Here is a 19,720-nt window from a genome sequence, read left to right as displayed (position 1 = left end):
ACTTAAACACGCAGGATATGTTAATATTGCGGCAGTGGCCCACTGGCCAGGACAGCAACAATTACAACAGCAGCAGCAGCAGCAACAACAACAACAACAACAACAGATATAAAACTTTACTGTATGCATGAAATAACAGCATAGCTGATGTGGATAAATAACAGTGAGAGTGCATATATGTGTGTGTACGTGAGAGTGTGTGTACGTGAGTGTGTGTGTTTGTTTGTGTTTTTCATGATTAATTAATTGTATTTAAAGCATAATTGCCTCTAGCTTTCATTTGATTAAATTTCCGTGCGACATAATCAGCAGGTCAATTGGCTTTCTACCTTTTTTAAGCCAGCTGCAAATGTCCCATTGGCCCATTGTACATTTCAATTAATAACGGCCCATTGTGCGCTGCCCCGCGCGCGACTGTATGCAATGGAAGACTTAAAGAGCCGCTTAATTAGTAAATATTATTTGTACCAATGTTCAATTTATAATCATTAGCTAGAGCAGCGATAAATTTAATAATTGTTGTCAATTCACTGATCCGAGCCTCTAATTATTCAACATGCTGTTCGCGTGTGACGGCATTAGATAAGCTAAGCACAGCTCTGAGCACAGGTGCTATAAAAGGGCTTTGACCGAAGACTCAAGAGTTATTCTTTTGTTTTTTTCCTTGGCAAACATAAAATGAAATTTATTAATCCATTGCTCGTGCTGATCTTGGCTATTCTCAGCGGCTGTGGCTGCAAGGTATGTCTATACGCAATTTAAGCTCTGCATCTAATCAGGAAACTTCGTCAGCGTATGTGGGAGCACGAGCTGTTAGACGCCTGTGTATACAGCTCTGATGAAAGCAAACTCAAACTGAATCTATATGTGAACCGAGTGGGTCGCGACCTTGTTGGATTCTCGGGCACCGTGGATTGGAATTACGATGCGGACAATGAAACGATGGTAGGATATCATCAAATCAGAACTCCATTGAAAATTAAATACATATCATATCATAACATTGCAAACATATCAGTTTGAAATGGGTTTGTACCGCAGTTCCAACGGCAACGACTACCGTCCCATGCCTTTTTCGATTTCAAAGAAATACTTTAAGGATTTCAAGAGCTTATACGACGATATCATTTATATCAACTTGGTAGATTGCTCAAATGTGCCCAAAATCGAAGGCGACTATTTGATACCATGGCCCAGGAACTTGTACACGTTTAACAATTGTAATTTCCACAAAGGTGTTCTACCGGAAGTTGTAGCTGAAGGCATGTACAAGACTGTGTTTTCATTTTTCGGCGAGGTTGACTGGAATGTGACTTTTGTTTTTTATGTAAAAACCAAGCTTTTCTGAGCCAAGTCCTTATGGAAATTCATGGATAATGTATGAATTTTATTGACTGGTTGCTTAAATTATATTCAAAACAAAATAAATAAAGAAAAAAAAAATAATAAACTATGAATCACTGTTAACCATACATACAACTAAGTTTTTTAGTCAATGGCAGAGAAAAAGCATATTGGGCTCAACACCAAAGTCTAAACTGTAAGGGCAGGGAGCTGAAGCTTCATTAAATTATAGATCTGAATATTTGTGATTATATTTCCATTCTTCACAGCGCCTCACTCCAGAATTGCTACACACAGCGTTATACAGCGATGTCTAAATTATATGTATATATTTTTGTTTATTTATTTAATTTAACTCATAATACTTTCAAAGATATATAATCTGACAGAGATCTGCAAACGAGCTTAAACGAGCTACCGTTATATGTATAAACTACAGCAAAATAAAGCCCATATCAATTAAATAGTTGTTCTTGTTTCGATAAGTGCGCCTGATAACGAAACATGTTTTTGGCGTGTAAAAGCTGATTATTATGTAGACTGGGAAGAGCCATACTGAAAAAGTCCTATTGAAGTGTCGCTGTATAGTGTATAATACAAATTTGTAAGTGGTTTCTGTTCTTAGCAATCCTTACGTGTTCTGAAGACAAGGAATGTTTATAGAGAACAGAAAAATGTTTGTTTTTAGGTAATTGGAATACTCGTTTTGCGAAATTGCATACACGAAATACTAGACTTAAATCGATTCATCGAGAATGAGACCCAATTTAAGGACATTTCCAGAAAAACAATATACCCTGATTTTTCGTTTTCAATGAGTTCAAAAAGTCAAATTTATATCTATACAAAAATGATGGAAATGTTTTTGTTAATATTATGATCCCTAATTATATATCATGTCGTTGACGTTTGTGTGCATTTTATGTTATGGTGTCATAATAGTTGAGATAATCTACATAGCACAGGTGCTATAAAACGGTTGTGCACAAACAGATTGCACATCAGTTTTTTATTCACGTTCTTCGGCAAAATGATCTTGTGTAATCTTTTGCTACTTCTAACCATTTTTGTGTATTGTGAGTGTAAGGTATGTCTAGGACATCCAAATAAATAAACTAATTCAAAGCCCTAATCTGAATATCCTTTTCAGCGTTATTGGACTTATGATATTCTAGGACATTTTACCGAAACCGAAGATGAGACTAAAATGAAATTTGATATACGTGTTGAGAGAAAGAGTCGAGACCAAATGGGTATAACGGGCACCATGGACGTCCAATACGATTTGGACAATACAACTATGGTAAGATGTCTTTTAAAGTATGCTCTATTGCATAGATATAATGAAAATATATTTAATAAGTTTGAGGTGCAGATCCTGCGCAGTGTCAGCGGCGCCGAAGACGACTTCAGACCACTTCCCATGGCCGTACCGAAACAACGTATCATAGATTTAAAGAAGCTTTATGATGACATTGTATATCCTGTTATGAAAGATTGCTCCAATATGCCGAAAATCGAGGGAGATAAATTATTGCCATGGCCGAAGAGAATTTACACGTTTAACATGTGCAATTTCGACAACGGAAATTTACCGGAAATAATGGCCGAGGGCTACTATAAGGTCAAATGTATCTGTGAAGGCGAGGTCAGATGGAGCGTTATCTATTTCTTACAGATCAAAACACAGCTGATCTATTAAATTGTTTTTTTAACACGTTGACAAACCAATTTGTTAATAACATCGTCCATGGATATTCTTAAGTCAAAATTGTTCAGTCTTGTGTATATTTTTAGCATTGGTATTACATAGATATAACTAAAGTAAACTGGCTAGCACAATTCTATATAAAGTGCTCTACATGAACTAAAAATAGTCAATATAATTTTTTATACATTAAAATTCTATTGGCTGCTGCTTGGACATCCGTGAGGCTTATGACGGCAAATAATCTATCATCATATAATCTATCTATCCTCTACAAGACTGTTCTAATTTTTCAGTTTCAACGTGGAAATTCGACTGACAGAAGCTGAAGCAAATATATGCAATGGGGCAGTTCGGAAAGGAGACAAATCACAGCCGCATCATAAAAATCAATCGTCATCGTCATTCTGCAGGTATGTCCAAGTCTTGACCACTTTTACTTGTCGTGCTAGGCATTTATCGAAATTCGATTCATACAATGGCTGTTTGATTAATTTCGCAGCTAATTTGGTTAATTAAATTTAGATATTTCCGCTACATGACGCGCCCAACCTGATGCTTATATTATTAATATGCAGACTATACATACATATATATTTCTTTGCTGTTGTTTTCACGCCTCGCAGCTGACGTGCCAAAGTTTCCAGCTACTCTCTGCACCAGAGATATAAGTATCTTTATATATATATATATAATATAATCGATGGCAGACAACAACTTTTTTTCGTCTTTTGCCTGAGTTGTGTTTCGGGCGAAAACATTTTTGGCCAAGTTGTGAAACAAAATGCGTAAATCTCTTTAGTTGGCTCATAATTATGACATTAAGCGGCGATGCGTCTTGAATTTTAATTGGCATGCCGTCAGGGGCTATATTGTATATATTATTATTGTTGTTGTTTTATGTTTATTAATAAATAATTCTTGAACAGAGCTAGCGGTCATGCCATAGAACGCTTTATGGCTGTGATACACATGTTCTGTGCCAGCTCCCCCCTCCATAGCAAAAATGGCCAGAAACCGTTAACAACAAATGGCCTGTTGATTGCCGAAGCCAGCGAGATCCAGAGCCAAAGACAGAGACCGAAGTAGCATTTAATTAAACTTATTCAAAAAAGAAACAAAATCACACACACACACAGAACTTTGATCAATATAATGGAGCACGACTGTGGAGAGGGGGGCTGGCGCTTAAAGAACAGCTATTCAAACGAATTCCAAAGAATTTCTAATTCGTTTCTTTCAGCTGAGTTTGTTTTGATTATTATCAGATTACGAATTCTGATTATTCATAAGCACGTTAAAGAAACTTCTTTTAAATAATTCTTATTACAGGTGAACATTTTAGGAAAATCTCTTTTCAATAGCATTTAGTTTGGGCATCTTCCAGCTGGCAACAATATCACAGCTGCTTTATCACTATCCTTTTAGTTGTGGATCTGCAGCCGTTGAATCGTTGTCTTCATTACGCAGCGTTGACCCGAATTGCTCTCGCATCTCAATTGAGAGTTGCATAAAACTAAATGAGGCTCGAATGAGTTTTATGGCAAGTAAAAACCAATTCGATTGCCACTTTTGGCAAACAAAAACTTTAAATGCCAGCAACAACAAGGTTTTTTTTTGTTGTTGTTTATTTGTTGTTGAACCAGGTGTGTCTCTTTCTTTTATGACATTTGTTTACACTGGAAACTAAATTAAAGCGTCATGAAAATGCGATAATTTTTGCTGCTGCTCTTCAGTGTCATTGCCATTGTTGCTGTTGTACAATCGAAAGTGTTTGTGTGCATTAGATAAGCACTTTGAGTGCCCTTCGCACGCCTGAACTTTCGCGTGGTTAGTGACGTATAAATTTATTTAGTTGCCGCATAAAAGTTGACTTATTCCATTGTTGTCGGCAATAAATGTAATGTTTGATAATAAGCGACAACAGCAGCAGCAGCAGCAGCAGCAACAGCAACAACTTCATTTGCAATTTCCGTGCGATTGTCTTCGAGCTGTGTGTAGCTGTCTGTTGCTGTTGGCATTGCAACATTTTGCCTCTGATATCTATCAGCAGCAACAGCAGCAACAGCAGCAACAACACCGACAACAACTGAATAAAGTTATTAGCGCATTTAACTGAGCCAACGGCTGTGATTGCTCCTCCTGCCTTCTGCCGTCTGCGAACCACTTCACTCTCTGGCAGCATCCTCAGTGTTCGTTCGTTATGCGAACACTTGCACATAGCACATCGCATTGTTCGTCTGGCCAGCAGCGAATGCAATTTCCATTTTAATTACTTCCAAATGACAACAGCAACAACTAAAACAACTACAACAACAACAACTGCAGCCTGCTGAGAGTCTGAGCCGTTGGGCAGACATTTGGCAGACAAACAGCAACAATAATTGCTGGCGGTGGCGCATGCGCCGTAACAGCAGCAACAGCAGAAACAACAACAACAATTGAAATAGAGGCAAAAATTAGTCACACAATTCAAGACTTGTTAAAAATGCCAGCACACACACACAAGCGGTTGACATAAAGAGTTTGTCTAGTTAAATATTTAACCAGAATTTGGAACATTGAAAGAGGGCTTGTTGAGAAGAGAAATATATGAAGAGGATGTATTTAGGTAAAGTGGGTTGGTAAATGTATAGATAACTAGAGTAAGAGAAAGAGAAAGAGGGAGAGAGAGGAAGAGAGCGAGAGAGAGAAAAGAGAGAGAAGCATGTAGATAATGTACCATGTAGATTATTTCATAGTCTTATCATCCAACTGTTCCATGCTGTTATTTCACTTAGAAAATCTCTATAACTAACTCCAAGATCAAAACCAGCTTGTAGAGAATTCTTGATTTATAGTCAGTTTAAATCAACATTAAATCCCATCAATTATTTGAGCTAAAACCTCATAAGAAATTAAGCAAAAATGTTAAATCATATATATTGTACATCTGCACACATTTACAAACTATTGTGACAGCCCTCGCTGTTATAGAAATCTTCACACTATGCGCGTTGCTGCTAATAAAAATGCGAATTAAAATTCGTGTTGCTGCTGCTGTTGTTGTTGTTGTTGTTGCTGCAATTGTATATCGTTTTCGTTGTCGTTGCTGCTGCTGTTGTTGTTGTTGTAGTTGTTGTTGCTGGTGACACTTGCCGTTTGCCGTTGTTCGCGTTGTTCGCATTGTTGTTGCTGCCTTTGTTGTTGCTGTTTCTTTATTTGTGCATTTTCTGCATAAATATTTCAACACTTTCGCTTTTGTTTTGTGTCACACAGCAAAAAAATAAAAATTGGTTTTAATTATTCCCAACGCAGAGCGCCGCAGTCTGGCCCACCTCGCAGCACACCTGGCCCCTACCTGTGCCTGCGACGTCCTCTGCACAGGTTGCTGTGCATTTTAATTGCATTTCTTTTTTCTGCCTTTTTTTTAGCTTTTGCTTTTTGTTTTGTTCATTTAATTTCTGTATGTGCTGCATCTAATTTGTTGTCATCGCGTAGCTCTTGTTGTTGCTGTTGTTGTTCTTGTTGCTGTTGTAATTTTGTAATATTTCTTTTGCTGTTTGCTTTTATTGTTTTCTTGTTTGTTTTGATTTTCCTTTTGATTTCAGCTACTCTTGTTTTTACCTCTCTTACAATTTCTTCCCACGCACCTTGTGGCGTGTGTCTGCTTCTGTCATTGTTGTTGTTGTTGCTGTTGTGGTTTTTGCTGCTGCTGCAGTTGTTTGCGTAATTGTTATAAAAAAAAAAAAAAAAGAAACCACAAGCATAGGAAGGCAACAACAAATCAGGTAAAATAATAAAAATGATGTTAATTTCGTCATTGCGATCGCCGCTGTTTGCTTGCGAATTGATTAGCACGATCTGATTTGTATTCGACACTGAAATACGCATGAGGCTTATTAGTATTTTTAATGGTCATGGGCTTGTTAGAGAGCTCCTTGGAAGCAAGTGAGCTCAACAGTAATTCAAACGAGTCACACTCTATTTATTTAGATTATTTGTTTGTATTGTTATTACTATTATGTTATCACCAAGCATTTTGAGTGTTGAATTTCACTTTTCGTAGAAGGAGTTGGAACTATCAGAAAAACTAAAAATCATTTTTACACAGATTTGAGATTTTATTTATATTTATATCATTTTTTATATATTTTCTGTATTACAAATATTTTTTATAATATTCCCTTTATGAATTCATTCATTTTTCACTTTAAAATGTGTGAAATCAATTTTGAGTATATGCAATAATTTTTATTTTTTAAATATTAAAATGAAATTAATAATAAAAATATTTTTTTTTTTTTTTAAATTTATTTTTTGTTTTTTTTTACGTTCATTTTTTTCTAAGAATTCTTAAAAAATTGGCTGACATATATGTATATTTAATATATGACACTTATGTATACAATATAATATATAATGACATTTTATAGAGTATTTCAAGTTCGTTAACAATTTTAAATTTTATTCCTAAGTTTTTTTTTTTCATATAAAATTTCGTCTGATTTTCGCACTTAATTTCTGTTGTCTGTTGCGTCTGTGCAATTCTGCTGACCCGATTTCGCATAGATTTCCACATCTTCGTTGACTCTTAGGGTCGTGTTTGTAATTTATGAATGCCTTTGAAAGTGGTGGGCGCACGCTGTTGCTGCATATTCATATGAATACATTTAAACTTATATAGAGACACATACATATATATATACAACGATATGCATACATATATGGCTTGAAAGACTCATTTATTTTGGCTTTAGTTGTTTGCTTAGCTTCTGAGCCTTTGTTTTGGATATGTAGCCTAAGCCGCTTATGGCACTCAAATGTGGCTATAATGGCTAGCAATTATGTTTGCCGTTTAAAACAATATTCCAGTAAATTAGCACGGCAAAAGATCAATCACAAAATGTTGCCTGAATTTGGACTTGACGCTGATTGCGTAAACGCCAAATAATAATGAATATGCAAAATATATATATAGACTTTTGTGTACACAAGAAAATGTTATTAGTCAGACATCAAAGGTTTTGCCATCGATATCATAAATTAATTAAAATAAAATCAAAGCGAAAGTCGCCAATGCCAAATGCCAAATGGCGAATGCCTGAGGCGAGAATTTACACCCTTTCGTTATGACTGCCTCAGTCTCTCACTCTCTCGCTCACTCACTCTCTCTCTGTCTCTCGCTCTCTGACTCAGCTACAGCGAACATTGCCCGCCAAGTAACAGTAACAAATAATTAGCTTGTAAACTAAAAGTCATCATTAATAATGATTACCGTTGGGTTCTCAAAACGCCAGCTCGCTTCTGCTCCAGCTAGCCCCGTTCCTCCCTCCCTCTCTCTCTCTCTCTTTCGCTGATTTGTGTGGGTGCCTCGTCTAGTTTCGTCTTTGGCATAAACGTCAACATAATTAAGTGAGCGTCTGCTGCTGCTTCTCTAGCTGCTTCTTCTTCTTCTTCTTTTTCTAGCATCTTTTTGTACAACTGATTTGGCTGCTGCGATTTATTTCGCATTAACGCTCAATATTGCTAGCTAATTAACCACAGCCAAGTTTGCCCAAAAAGGAGGCAGCTGTAAGGCGCTATAATGATGTACACACACACAAACACACACATATAGATGATATTTATGTATATATGAGAATGATGAGCATGATGCGTCAATTTTGCGGCTGCTAATTAGCGGCTGGCAAAAAAGTTCTTTAGCCAATCCGCTTAGCGGCTTTACAGTTAATGCCAAAAGTCTCTGCTCCAAATATTTGCCACTCGCCTAACTACAGTTTGGCGTGCCCGCTAAATACCGTTACGCAGTCATCGAACGATTTGCAATGCAGTTCAATTAGTGAAATAACTTTATACCGAATTTCTTCGCTGACAAATGAAATATGTTGGTATTTTCCGGTCTAGAAGATGCCAGAACTGGCGGAGCTGTTAATGTATAGAATTGTCAAGAGTAGTAGTGAAGGCTCTTAAGTAAACCATAGAATATCCTAGCTAGTATCCTAGAAGATGTAGAAGATATAGCAGATAATTTTCTATTATTCAATATACCTAAACTCAAAAAAGTCATTAATAAATTGAAACTCAAAACGGACATTATTGAACTACTTCTGAGTCTATATATAAGTAGAATGAAATCCATATATGGCAGGCATTCAATCCACATCCATCCAAAATACTATTAAGATTTCCTCAATTCTTAAATAGTTGAAATGTGTGACAATTATTGCATTGACAAGTTGAGTAGAGCTGGCCAGCTCAGCTTTCTGCTGCTTAATAGGGCTTACAACTCATTACACACTCGAGCTGGCCAGGTGGGTAGCTTCAGTTGGCTTCGGCTGCCCTGTGCGGGGCCGTTCTTAATGAGGCAACGACTATTTTTCACTTTGCATCGTCCTGTGGCGTCTCATTTGCATGTGCAAACATATTTATACGCAGTCATATTGCCGTCGACAACGTCGCTTCCCAAAAAACAAACGAAGACATAAATAATCGAACAAAGTATGGCAAGCCATAAATATTTAAGCCCAGTTGGGGTATTGCCTCCTCGTCTGTCTCCGTTGTTGTTGTTGTTGTTGTTGCTGCTGCCTTTCAAGGCGACGCAAGGCGCCAAGATGCGATGCGATGCACAGCATACGCCGCGCCGCGCTCTGTTCACACAAATTTCATGCAGCCAACAATAAAGCGCAATAATATAGGCAACAGCAGCAATGTTGCAGCAACAACAACAACAGCAACAATAAACAAGCAGCGCAATTTCACTGACTACTGAGAACTTTACGTACTGTGACGGGGCACAGCTCTGGGCGAAACTTCAACTGTTCGGCGCTGTGCGGCGCTGCGCTGCACTGCGGAGAATGCCAAAATGAAAATGAAAACAGCGAGCAAAATAAGCTATGGCGGGACGAAGTGTAGATACCCTGTATATGGTGACAGATATACTTTAACTTTTCATAACAGAACTTTTAGATAAAATAACTAGAAATTATTTATAAATATATAAATAAATATTTTTGGGCCTGACTGAGTGTTTGTTCAGCAATAATACTATTGACTGACGAGCATTATATATTTATTAATGTGGAGCTATATATGTATATCGAAATAATTTGAAGCCAAAAGAATAATGAAAGATCCCATAGGAAAATGATTTGCCTGCATGCCTTGGGTGCTTAGACAAGAAGTATAAAACTATATTATCTACAAACTCTGATACTGAATACTGAAACGGTTATGTTAAATATTGTATATATTATTTGAAAAAAAAAAAGACTCTGTCTTCTGCTTATACCAAACATATACAATGCTATAGACTTCAAAAAATATTTTGTATAATTTTGGATAAAGTTATTAGAAATATATAACGAAATTAACCCAATACACCTGTAGAAATACTAGAAAATAATATAAAACAATTGGAATATCCATATTTACTTCCAAATCCTTATTTTGCCAGCGAGAAATATTCAAACACATTTATTCCATATAATACATACATTTATACAGCCTCAAACAGTCATAAGCAAAATTGATTGATGTTTACAGCTCCAACAATGCGCAAGTCTGGCTGCTATAGTTCACCTTCTCTATCGATTACTTAATATGCATAACAAAAATATTTACGTAGAGAAGAAAAAGTTTGTAAAACTCAGTCCTTTATATGTTCATTGCGAAGCGTATATTATCCTTAACAAGAGTATACAATAGCAACTTCTGAAACTGTGAGTTAAATTGAAAAGTAACGCACGCTGTGCACTGTGCGCATGGCGCGTAGGCGTATACGCAATCTCCGTGCCCATTAAAAGTTGAGCAGTCGAAGCGAATTATACTGCACTTACGACAAAAAGAGTGAAGCTTACCAAAGGCTAAAGAGTTGCAATGGAAGTGCTTACCTGCAAAGAGAAGATAAATATGTGAGGTTAGTCGGATGCAGTTGTTCATAATTAGAGGGTATTTAATAATAATAAAGTGCATCAACAAGTTAAAGTTCATTTGAATTTCAATGCTTAATTAGCTGAATGAGAAAAAAAAAATAAAATAAAACTCTTTCAGGCTGCTTTTTTTGTCTTTTATCTACTCCCACATAAATCACTTTTACTCAGCTGATCGTCCCTATATATAAATATATCATTCCATAACTTAATAGCTTTCATATAATAGCCTTAATGTCCTTTCGCATATCTTTACTTTTTGCTCAGTGTGTCTGTGTGTGTGTGTGTGTGTCATGCCCTTCGACCTATTGTTGTTGTTCGCATCGCTCCTGTTGCTTTAATTTATATTTGCCCGAGTCTCGAGTCGTCCGCCTCCCTTTCAGTCTCTCAGCAGTCAGCAGCTCCACCATTTTCATTCATGCGCCTCACGCTGCGCACTCATTTACCCTTTAACCAAACGTTCAGCTCGGCCCTTCACACAATTTGCCGCTGTTCGCTTTCCGTTTGCCCATTGCCAGTCACTTTTGCATATCATTTGCGCGCATCTTGCCAACTCGCTTCACCTCGTTCTCCTTCTCCAGCTGCCACTGCTGCTGCCACGGCTGCTGTTGTTGCTCTTCCCCCCCCACCTTCTGTTCGCCAGCCAGTTAAGTGCATTACAATGAACTACGTAGGAGCTCGGCCGCCCCGCCGTGACTCGTAAATAAGTTTTATTGTGTTTTCTGCAAACGCCCACGCGACTTTGCTCTCGCTCTGCCTCTCTCTCTCTCTCTGTCTCTCTCTATCTATCTCTGCTCTGTCCACATCCTTGTCTTGGCTCACCCACTCACGCTCCACTGTTGCAAGTTATCGTTTCCTTTGTTTTGGTAATTTAGCAAGCGCGCCAACAACGTCCTCTAAATTGCTGGCATACATTTGCTCTGTGCTGCCCACTGTGCCAAGAGTTGTTGTTGCTGCCGTTGCCGTTGCTGTTGTTGCAGTTACTGTTGCTGCTGCCAGGCAAATGACTACAAAGTGGGCTTTGCAGTTTGCTTGCAGAGAACTGGGATCTGCACTTGGAGCGCTTTTTGGGCTGACATCGCCTAAATTATGGCGATTCTAATGTGGAGACGGTTAGCTAACCTACACTCCACCCACTCACCCGTCTTGCCACTAACTCTCTCTCTTGCTCTCTCTAACTCTCTCTCTCTCTCTCTTGCTCTCTCTGTCTGTTGTTGCTGCATATTTAAGCGCAAGTTGGCGCAATTGTTGCGCGTTTTATTGTTTTGGGAATAAGTGCGGATTTATAGAAATTTTTAGCTTTTGCGCTGCTTTTACTCCAGAGAGCCGCACCATAGCAGCAGCAACAATATTTTAAGTGCTTTGCTATGCACATTTTGCCAACATATACATGCATACAATATAGACTCGTATATATATACAGTTAAAGGCCATCGGCAGGCACAATCTTTGTTGATAATGAAGCCAAGATGCAGACATGACATGAACTCAATTACCCCATGTCCAATGCTGAATGGCACGGCTGAGGGGCTGGGCGTGACCATGGCCAACACATTAGGCCAAGACAGTCAGACAGACGGGCAGAGATACTTTTGCAAAGAGTCCACAAATTAGAGACGCGTCCGCCGCTTCTGCCTGTGCATTGCATGCAAATGTGCAGTTTGTGCTCTCTGCTCTCGGCGCTGGGCATCAAAATTAATATGCATACAAACTGTGGGATGGAGGCGTGGCATGCCGTACAAGCGGCCACAATAATAACAATGAAAATGCACAGAATGCGCCTTATAACGACAACAAATTGCCCATTTGGCATAGAAGATGATGAGACAGTTAAAAGCGGCAGCAGCAGCAGCAGCAGCAGCGAGAGGAAGAGGAAGACTGGGTTGAGTCGACATGGTCGACATTAATTGGCTGCCATGTCATTTTGTTTATGCAGCGCACTCTCGCTGTCAACGCCAGACAATTGAGTTGGAAAATTAGAAATAGACCAGACCCAGACCCAGGCCCTAGCCCGGGCCCCGACCCGGGCAATGTCATCGTTAGCGTGCAGCACAATGTTTTAAAAAAATAAAAATGTATAACTGAATGAAACGAGTCGCACTTAATGGCCCTGATGACTCACTAAACGCTGTCAGAGTGAATTAAATGGCAGAGCAAACAAAATGTGTCGCAAATCAAGGCAACATGATCGAGGACACGTTTAAGATAAGAGCTGAAGGGGCAGGCAAGGCATAGTTGGGCTGTGATAGGAGCTCTGGCATATATTGCATATATTTAAGATCTCAAGTTTTAAAAGGCATTAACCAAGTGCACAGCTGGCCATGAAGTTGCCGCAGGGAGGGGGAGTGAAGGAAAAGAAGTTATTTTATGCATACGCATTACGCATACGCCACATACGCTGCATATGTTACGCCAGAGGCTGAAAGTCAAGCACATTTGCGTATCTCAGGCTAGGTAGCTGTCGGCCAGACAGGCGTATCATTAACGCAACAGCAGTTGCAGTTGCAGTTGGAGTTGTTGCTGCTGCTGCTGCTCTCGGCATTTGCAATTTAGCGGCGCGCATGTGCCACTTATTTTGCAAGAAGTTCGCTTGGCTGGCTTGCAGCACCTAAGCTGGCTATCATGTTCAAGTGCCTGGCCCCAAAAAGCAGAACAGCAATGACTATGTGTGCATGTGTGTGTGTGTGTGTGTGTGTGTAGGGCTTCAACTTGTAACTTGCAACTTGGAGCTATGCAACTGCTGCGCTATGCCATTTCCACTTCAGCTAACCGTCGGTGTCACATTCGTCGTCACCGTCACTCACAGTCAACAGTCGGTGTCGGTGTCGGCGTCGGCGTCAGAGTCGAAGTCAGCAGTCAGCAGCCAACAGTCAGCTTCACACCGCTGGCTGTTGCAATTCTTGTGGTATTTGTGGCATAAAATTTGCAAATAAAACGAAATGAGCTGCACGACAAACATAACACCGCACAGCATTCCCATTCTTATTCTTTAGCGAGGCTTTGGGTCTCGTATTGAATTCTATGCACCTTGAGGTGTTCATTTTCATGCCAAAAGGAAAATGCGCGTAATTATGCGGCTGCCACAGTGTTGCAAATGTCGTCGTTTCGCATGCGCTGAGCTCTTTTATAAGTTTTGTCTTTAGCTTGGTTCTCTCTCATTTAGTTTCTTTTCGTTTTTTTTTTTTGTGTGTGATTTTTTCGAGGCCATTTACAAAACAAAGCAAATATCGCCAATGCCAAACGATGAGCGACATTTTCGCTGATCAACAAAAAAAAGAGCAACAGATGCGAGTATTACAGAAAGTGAGTGATATAGAGATATTCACCGATGAAATGAGAGAGATGATGGTAGAGCAAATGCAAAATTTAAAAGTTCACTTAAAAAAAATTCACTAGAATTAAATCGACTTCAAACAACTATTGGCTGCATATAGTAGGCTCACCTCTTTGAAGAACATTGTCAAAAGTGTCGCAATGTAAAACTCTTGCTACCATTGGTAGCAAAAATATATGAATGAATAGTTTATTGAATATTTTGTCGTGGCGTGTGCGGCATGCAACATGCGGCATGGTCAGCATTGCTTCCAGCCGGCACTGGCCGTAGATTCCTCAAACCCCTCGGGGTAGCTGGCTGTGGGTTAACCGAGAGAACCGCAGCTGACAGGAAACCATTTAAACTGACCTCAAATGACAACGACAGCGACAGCCCCGCATATATATATGTACATTTATATATATATCAAATATAGCAAACAAAAAAAGCTCAGATACATATATATACCCTAGATGGAAATTGAAAGAAGCAAAAACAACAACAGCAAGAAGAGTAACGCGCAGCCAGCCGCAAACAAATTGGCAGCAATTGTAGGCAGCAAAAGGCGACAAAAGCTGCAGCGACCAGCTGCAGCGGATTTTATGGATAGACGCAAGGACCGACTGCACCGCTGCGTAGTGGGACGTTTCGCATAGCGACGCAGCCCTCATGACGGATGCTCGGCTGGACAAAAATGTTATTCAAAAAATGTCTGATATATATGCATACAATATATGGATATATGTATGTATATATAGTGCTAAAATACAATGTAAATGCAGAGGCTGCTATAGAAACTGAATGCTGTATACCCTGTATTTGGCTATTCTTTCGAGCTGTGTATTTTTGATTTTTTTTGCTCAGTCTGCTTAAATTACATTATTTATTCACTCTCTCTCCCTCTCTCTCCCTCTCTCTCTCTCTCTCTCTCTCTCTCTCTCTCTCTCTCTCTCTCTCTCTCTCTCTCTCTTTCAGCCTTACTATCCCTCTCTGGGCTTATCTTTCTTCCTCTATCAAACACACCTTTCTTATACGAACTCTTTCATTATACCCCCCTCTATATCTCTATTCTTATATCTCTCGGTCTCTACTAGTTTTCATCTCTCTCTCTCTCTCTCTCTTTCTCTCTCTCTCTCTCTAATACATATCTTATGTCATTGATATTTCCAACTACTTTTGCCCTTAAACACCAAACAAGAAGACTTCAGGGTATATTTTATGCCTCTCATTTATTGTTCTCTCACGCTGAGCTCTTCAAAGGCAACCACAAACATTTTGAACATATTATATGGACAAGAAAATGCATTTTTGAGTGTCAGCCAGGCCATGGCTCTGGTAAATTTGCATCCATAAAATTGCATCTAACAAAATGAATGCAAATTGTCTTAGCAACAATTTTCCAGGCTGAAGACAATGTGAGTGCATGTCAAGTTATGGTTGGACTGTATCTTTAGCTACATAATTGATGACCAACCGCAATGGCTCCAATGGCTGGGCATTGGTTTAGTTCGGTAGTCAGCGTTAGTCTATGGCTCTATACAAATTGCATGCCTAAGTCATAATGCCAGCTTACGCAAGGGCCGTGCAGGTAAGGCAAATGGGAATGGGAATGGCAATGGGAATGGGAATGGGAATGGGAATCGGACTGGACATGGGCTGAGACGCGAATTGGAGAGTGCGGCTACTGGCGACCGGGTAGCGCAGTCACAAAATGCAATTTTAGCTTTCAATTGGCCATGGAAGCGCTGCTGCACTCGGCTCGAGCCCAGCCAGCGACCGGAGCCATTCAACCAAGCAGCCAGCTAACCAAACTGGCCAAAGCTGTTGTTGCACTTCTCTCGTTTTATTTCGCTCAATTTTATTTGTACTTTTTTCTGGCTTGGGTCATTTTTGTTGATGCACTGCATTCGTTTGCTGCACAAAGGCAACGATAACTTCGCATTACATTAGTATATTTGCAACTATGCACAGATGCATAAGTAAATGTGTGTGCGTGCTTGTGTGTGTGTGTGTGTGTTTGTGTGTGGGAAAGACACAGTTCTGCAGACAATGGGGAGAGAAAAAAAAAACTGGTTTGTTCGCTCGCTCCTTGTTGCAACAATTGCAACAGTTGCTGCAGCGTTTGCTATTTTTATTTATTATTTACCAAAAAGACAAAATCAATACACATATACATATACATACATATATTTATATGAATGTCTGCTTGTGTGTGGGTGACACTGTCCAAGTTTGAATGGCTGCCATTTTGTTTGTCTCTTCTGTTTTTTTATTTTCTTATTTTTTTTTGTTTTTATTTTGTTGGTCTCATATGCGAACCGGGCACAACTTTACATTTAGCTGTCAACAAAAGGCCAACAAACTGCAGTAAATGCATTTCAATGCAAATAAATGCAAACTTTTCCAACTGCTTTTCCTGCTGCCAAGATGCGCGAGTGCTCTCCCCTAACCCGCCCCCCTTTTCTGCTTGCGGTTATTTTCTTTATTATCAAATTGTCCTGCGCTGACCATTTGCCTCAATTTGGGTCAACTGGCAGCGCTGCCACGTGCCAGCGTTCGCCAGTAAATAAATCACTTTCTCCACAAGTCTCAATCTCAGACTTTACACATACACACACACACTAGGCTGTTCCTTTCTGGTTCTGAATGCTTGCTTCATCAGCGTCAGCGTCTTTGACTGGGCAAAAAGAAAGCAGGCAAAGCGTATGTCGCGGCGTCTGACACTGAAATGCGGATACAATAAAAGTTTAATATACCCTGTGAGCTGAGCAATGTGAAGGAGTATAAGAATATCTCCTATTCATTTGATGTTGAATATTTATATTATCGATGGAATCAGGTATATCTGTATTAATTGCATGCTTTGTATAATCGATAAATAACTTAATATCGATAACATATCTGATGTTGGATGCTGATTACGAATCTATTAAGATTTAACAATTTTATTTTATAACTAAACAGCTACAGTTTATTTCGAAATAATATTTTTCCGATATTACCTATGAAATGAGTCCAAAGCTTATGTTGCTTCAACTGTAAGCTAACTATAGGGTATCCATTAGTGAAACACTTTTTGTTTCGTAACTTACTCGTATTCTTTTTCTATATATCGCGTACTTTCTAAGTGCACCCTGTGGAGCAATCACTCGATCCAGCAACAACAACCAACGTATAGCGGTGAAAGGAAGAAGCAGAAACCATCAAGAATATTGAATGGAGTTGGAAGGTTGCGCAGAGAAGTGCACGAAAATGTTTGCCGAAAAGGCAGGCCACGCATTAATGGCAGCTGCTGTGGCTCAGGATTCAGCTTCCTTGTCATCCTTGTTGCTGGTGCTGTTGCTGTTGCTGTTGTTGTTGCTGCTGTTGCTGTCGACCCGACCGACACACGCATCTATAAAAGTTTATTAAATTTACAAGGAACTTTTATGCAGTTACTTTTTGACATGCTTTCTTTGCGTTCGCCTTTCATTCATGCCTCGGCTGAGCCATAAAATTGACAACGACTATGTAAATATGCCACACACACACACACATACACCCACAATGAGTGTGTCCTGTATGCAGGATTTTCAATTTAAATGAACTTTGCGACGAGCGTTTTATTTTCTTACATATTCAATAATTTTTGCCAGCTTATTGTTTGTGTATGTTTTGCCAGCTCATATGGAAAATTACAGCGGCAACAGCAAATGCATAAGATATGCAAATAAAAGATTGAAATGAAACGAAATAAACAACAACAACAACAACACCAAAATATGACATTGAAAAACAGCGCGCAACTTGTCACAAGTCACAAATTGCGGTTGATTTTTTGTATTTATTATTTTGAGAATTTTACGTAAAGCGGATGAACTGGCTCTGGCTGGAGCTGAAACGGGCTCAGGGGTAGCAGGCATTGAGGACTGAAATTTTGCTTTATATATACACATATTTAAGTCTGAGTCGGAGTCTGAGTCTGAGCCGTTATCATGTCGACGCCGACGCGTCGCCAGTGAAAGGAAGTTGACCTCTAAAGTTTAATGCATTTAAATAAATCTCGTAAAAAAAAAAAATGCATTAAGCCGAATCTGAAAGCGAAAACAACACACAGATACACGCACACTCAGGTAGAAAAGCAGGCGTAAAGATCAGTGTTGCACAGTTGGATTATTTTGTTGCGAATTTAGCTGTTTTTCTTTGGTGAGTAATTTGAGTTATTTTAACTTTATTTTTGAGTTATTATTTATTTTTATTTAAATGAATAAAGGGCATTAGGCTTGCTTACTTAAGGTTTTCAAAATTGATATATAATATTCTAATCAATTTATGAAACGCTTTATAATACTATTCAGCTGTGTTTGCATTGCCTTAAAGATCTCAACAAATTATTGTCGATATATTTATTACGCAAACCAAAGCTTTCTAAAAAGTAAATGGAAAATACAGTCTTAGCTACAGAGTTTTTGTATAAGTTTTTCATATTTATAGCAAATTAGACCTTAGGTAAACGGAGTTTTTTTTTACTATTTTTTTTTTTTCAAATTTATACAGCCTCCAAAGCTTTAATTACACACTTGTAATATATCTCAGCAAAAACAGTTACTTTCTTAAACTGTCGCGTTTTTTTGCTCAAGCTCAGCTTTTTTTTTTTTTTTGTAACTTTACAACACAGACATTGGTCGCGACTTCCACTCACGCACGACACGACACGACTATGGATACTTTTTTTTTGTTTCTCTTAACGCTGAACGAAAACTACATTTAAATTTTTTGCAATTTTTAGTCAACGGCAATTAAATTGGCGACGCGTGCAGCCGGGTCATAAAATAAAATAAGAAAAGGAAAAAATAAATAAAAATGAAACAAAATAAATATGTGTATAAAAATAACTAGAAACCAGTTTAGAGCTGACTCAGTTTTACGCTGAACCGGTATCGAACTTTAACTTTAACTGTAATGGCAATGGATATGTTAACCATATGCCAAGTAGCTAGCTCTCCCTCTCTCTGCCTGTCTGTCTCTCTCTCTCTCTCTCTTTAAATAATGCATTTTAGCTTGAACGAATTGTTAAATTTCTATTTGATGCTGCTTTCCTTCCACCACGTCAAATATTAAGTCTTTACTTTGCATATAGATTATTTCGGTCAGTATCCGCTGACCTTGTGTGACAGTTACTTTTATATGCATGTGAGTGCGCATGTGTGTGTGTGTGCTATCGAGTGCCATCACACTTCCGTTGCTTTGTGGGCAGCCAGAATATATCCACGTCTTTGTTAACTGTCAAAGTTCAGGCCCTAAGACCTGGCCTCAATTTTGTGCATGTGTGCGTGTGTGCGTGCTATCAAATGACAAGCTGAACACCTGCCCTGCTGTCTACCATTACGCATTCCGGTATCATATTTCATTCAGCCGGCTATTATGTATCTACAGCCATGGAAGTATCTATATCGATGTAGCTGT

The 19,720-nt window shown here is 38.8% G+C and overlaps 2 protein-coding genes across 2 annotated transcripts in view; one reads left to right on the top strand and one right to left on the bottom strand.

The window, feature by feature from the left end:
• Positions 1–19,720, bottom strand: part of RhoGEF64C (Rho guanine nucleotide exchange factor at 64C) — a 126,063-nt gene that overhangs the window by 65,627 nt on the left and 40,716 nt on the right. The gene's annotated exons all lie outside the window — the stretch shown is intronic.
• Positions 662–1,354, top strand: LOC115565712 (uncharacterized). The gene is made up of 3 exons (XM_030390923.2): positions 662–741; positions 793–945; positions 1,019–1,354. Exons 1-3 carry the CDS (start codon positions 679–681, stop codon positions 1,346–1,348), a joined length of 546 nt encoding a protein of 181 aa, XP_030246783.2. The 5' UTR covers positions 662–678; the 3' UTR covers positions 1,349–1,354.

This window comes from Drosophila navojoa, chromosome 4 (genome assembly GCF_054131105.1).
Source record: "Drosophila navojoa isolate 15081-1374.11 chromosome 4, UAZ_NAV_1.0, whole genome shotgun sequence".
NCBI classification, from domain to species: Eukaryota; Metazoa; Arthropoda; class Insecta; order Diptera; family Drosophilidae; genus Drosophila; species Drosophila navojoa.
The sequence above is the reverse complement of the archived record's forward strand: the minus strand, read 5'-3'. Positions and strand labels throughout refer to the sequence as shown.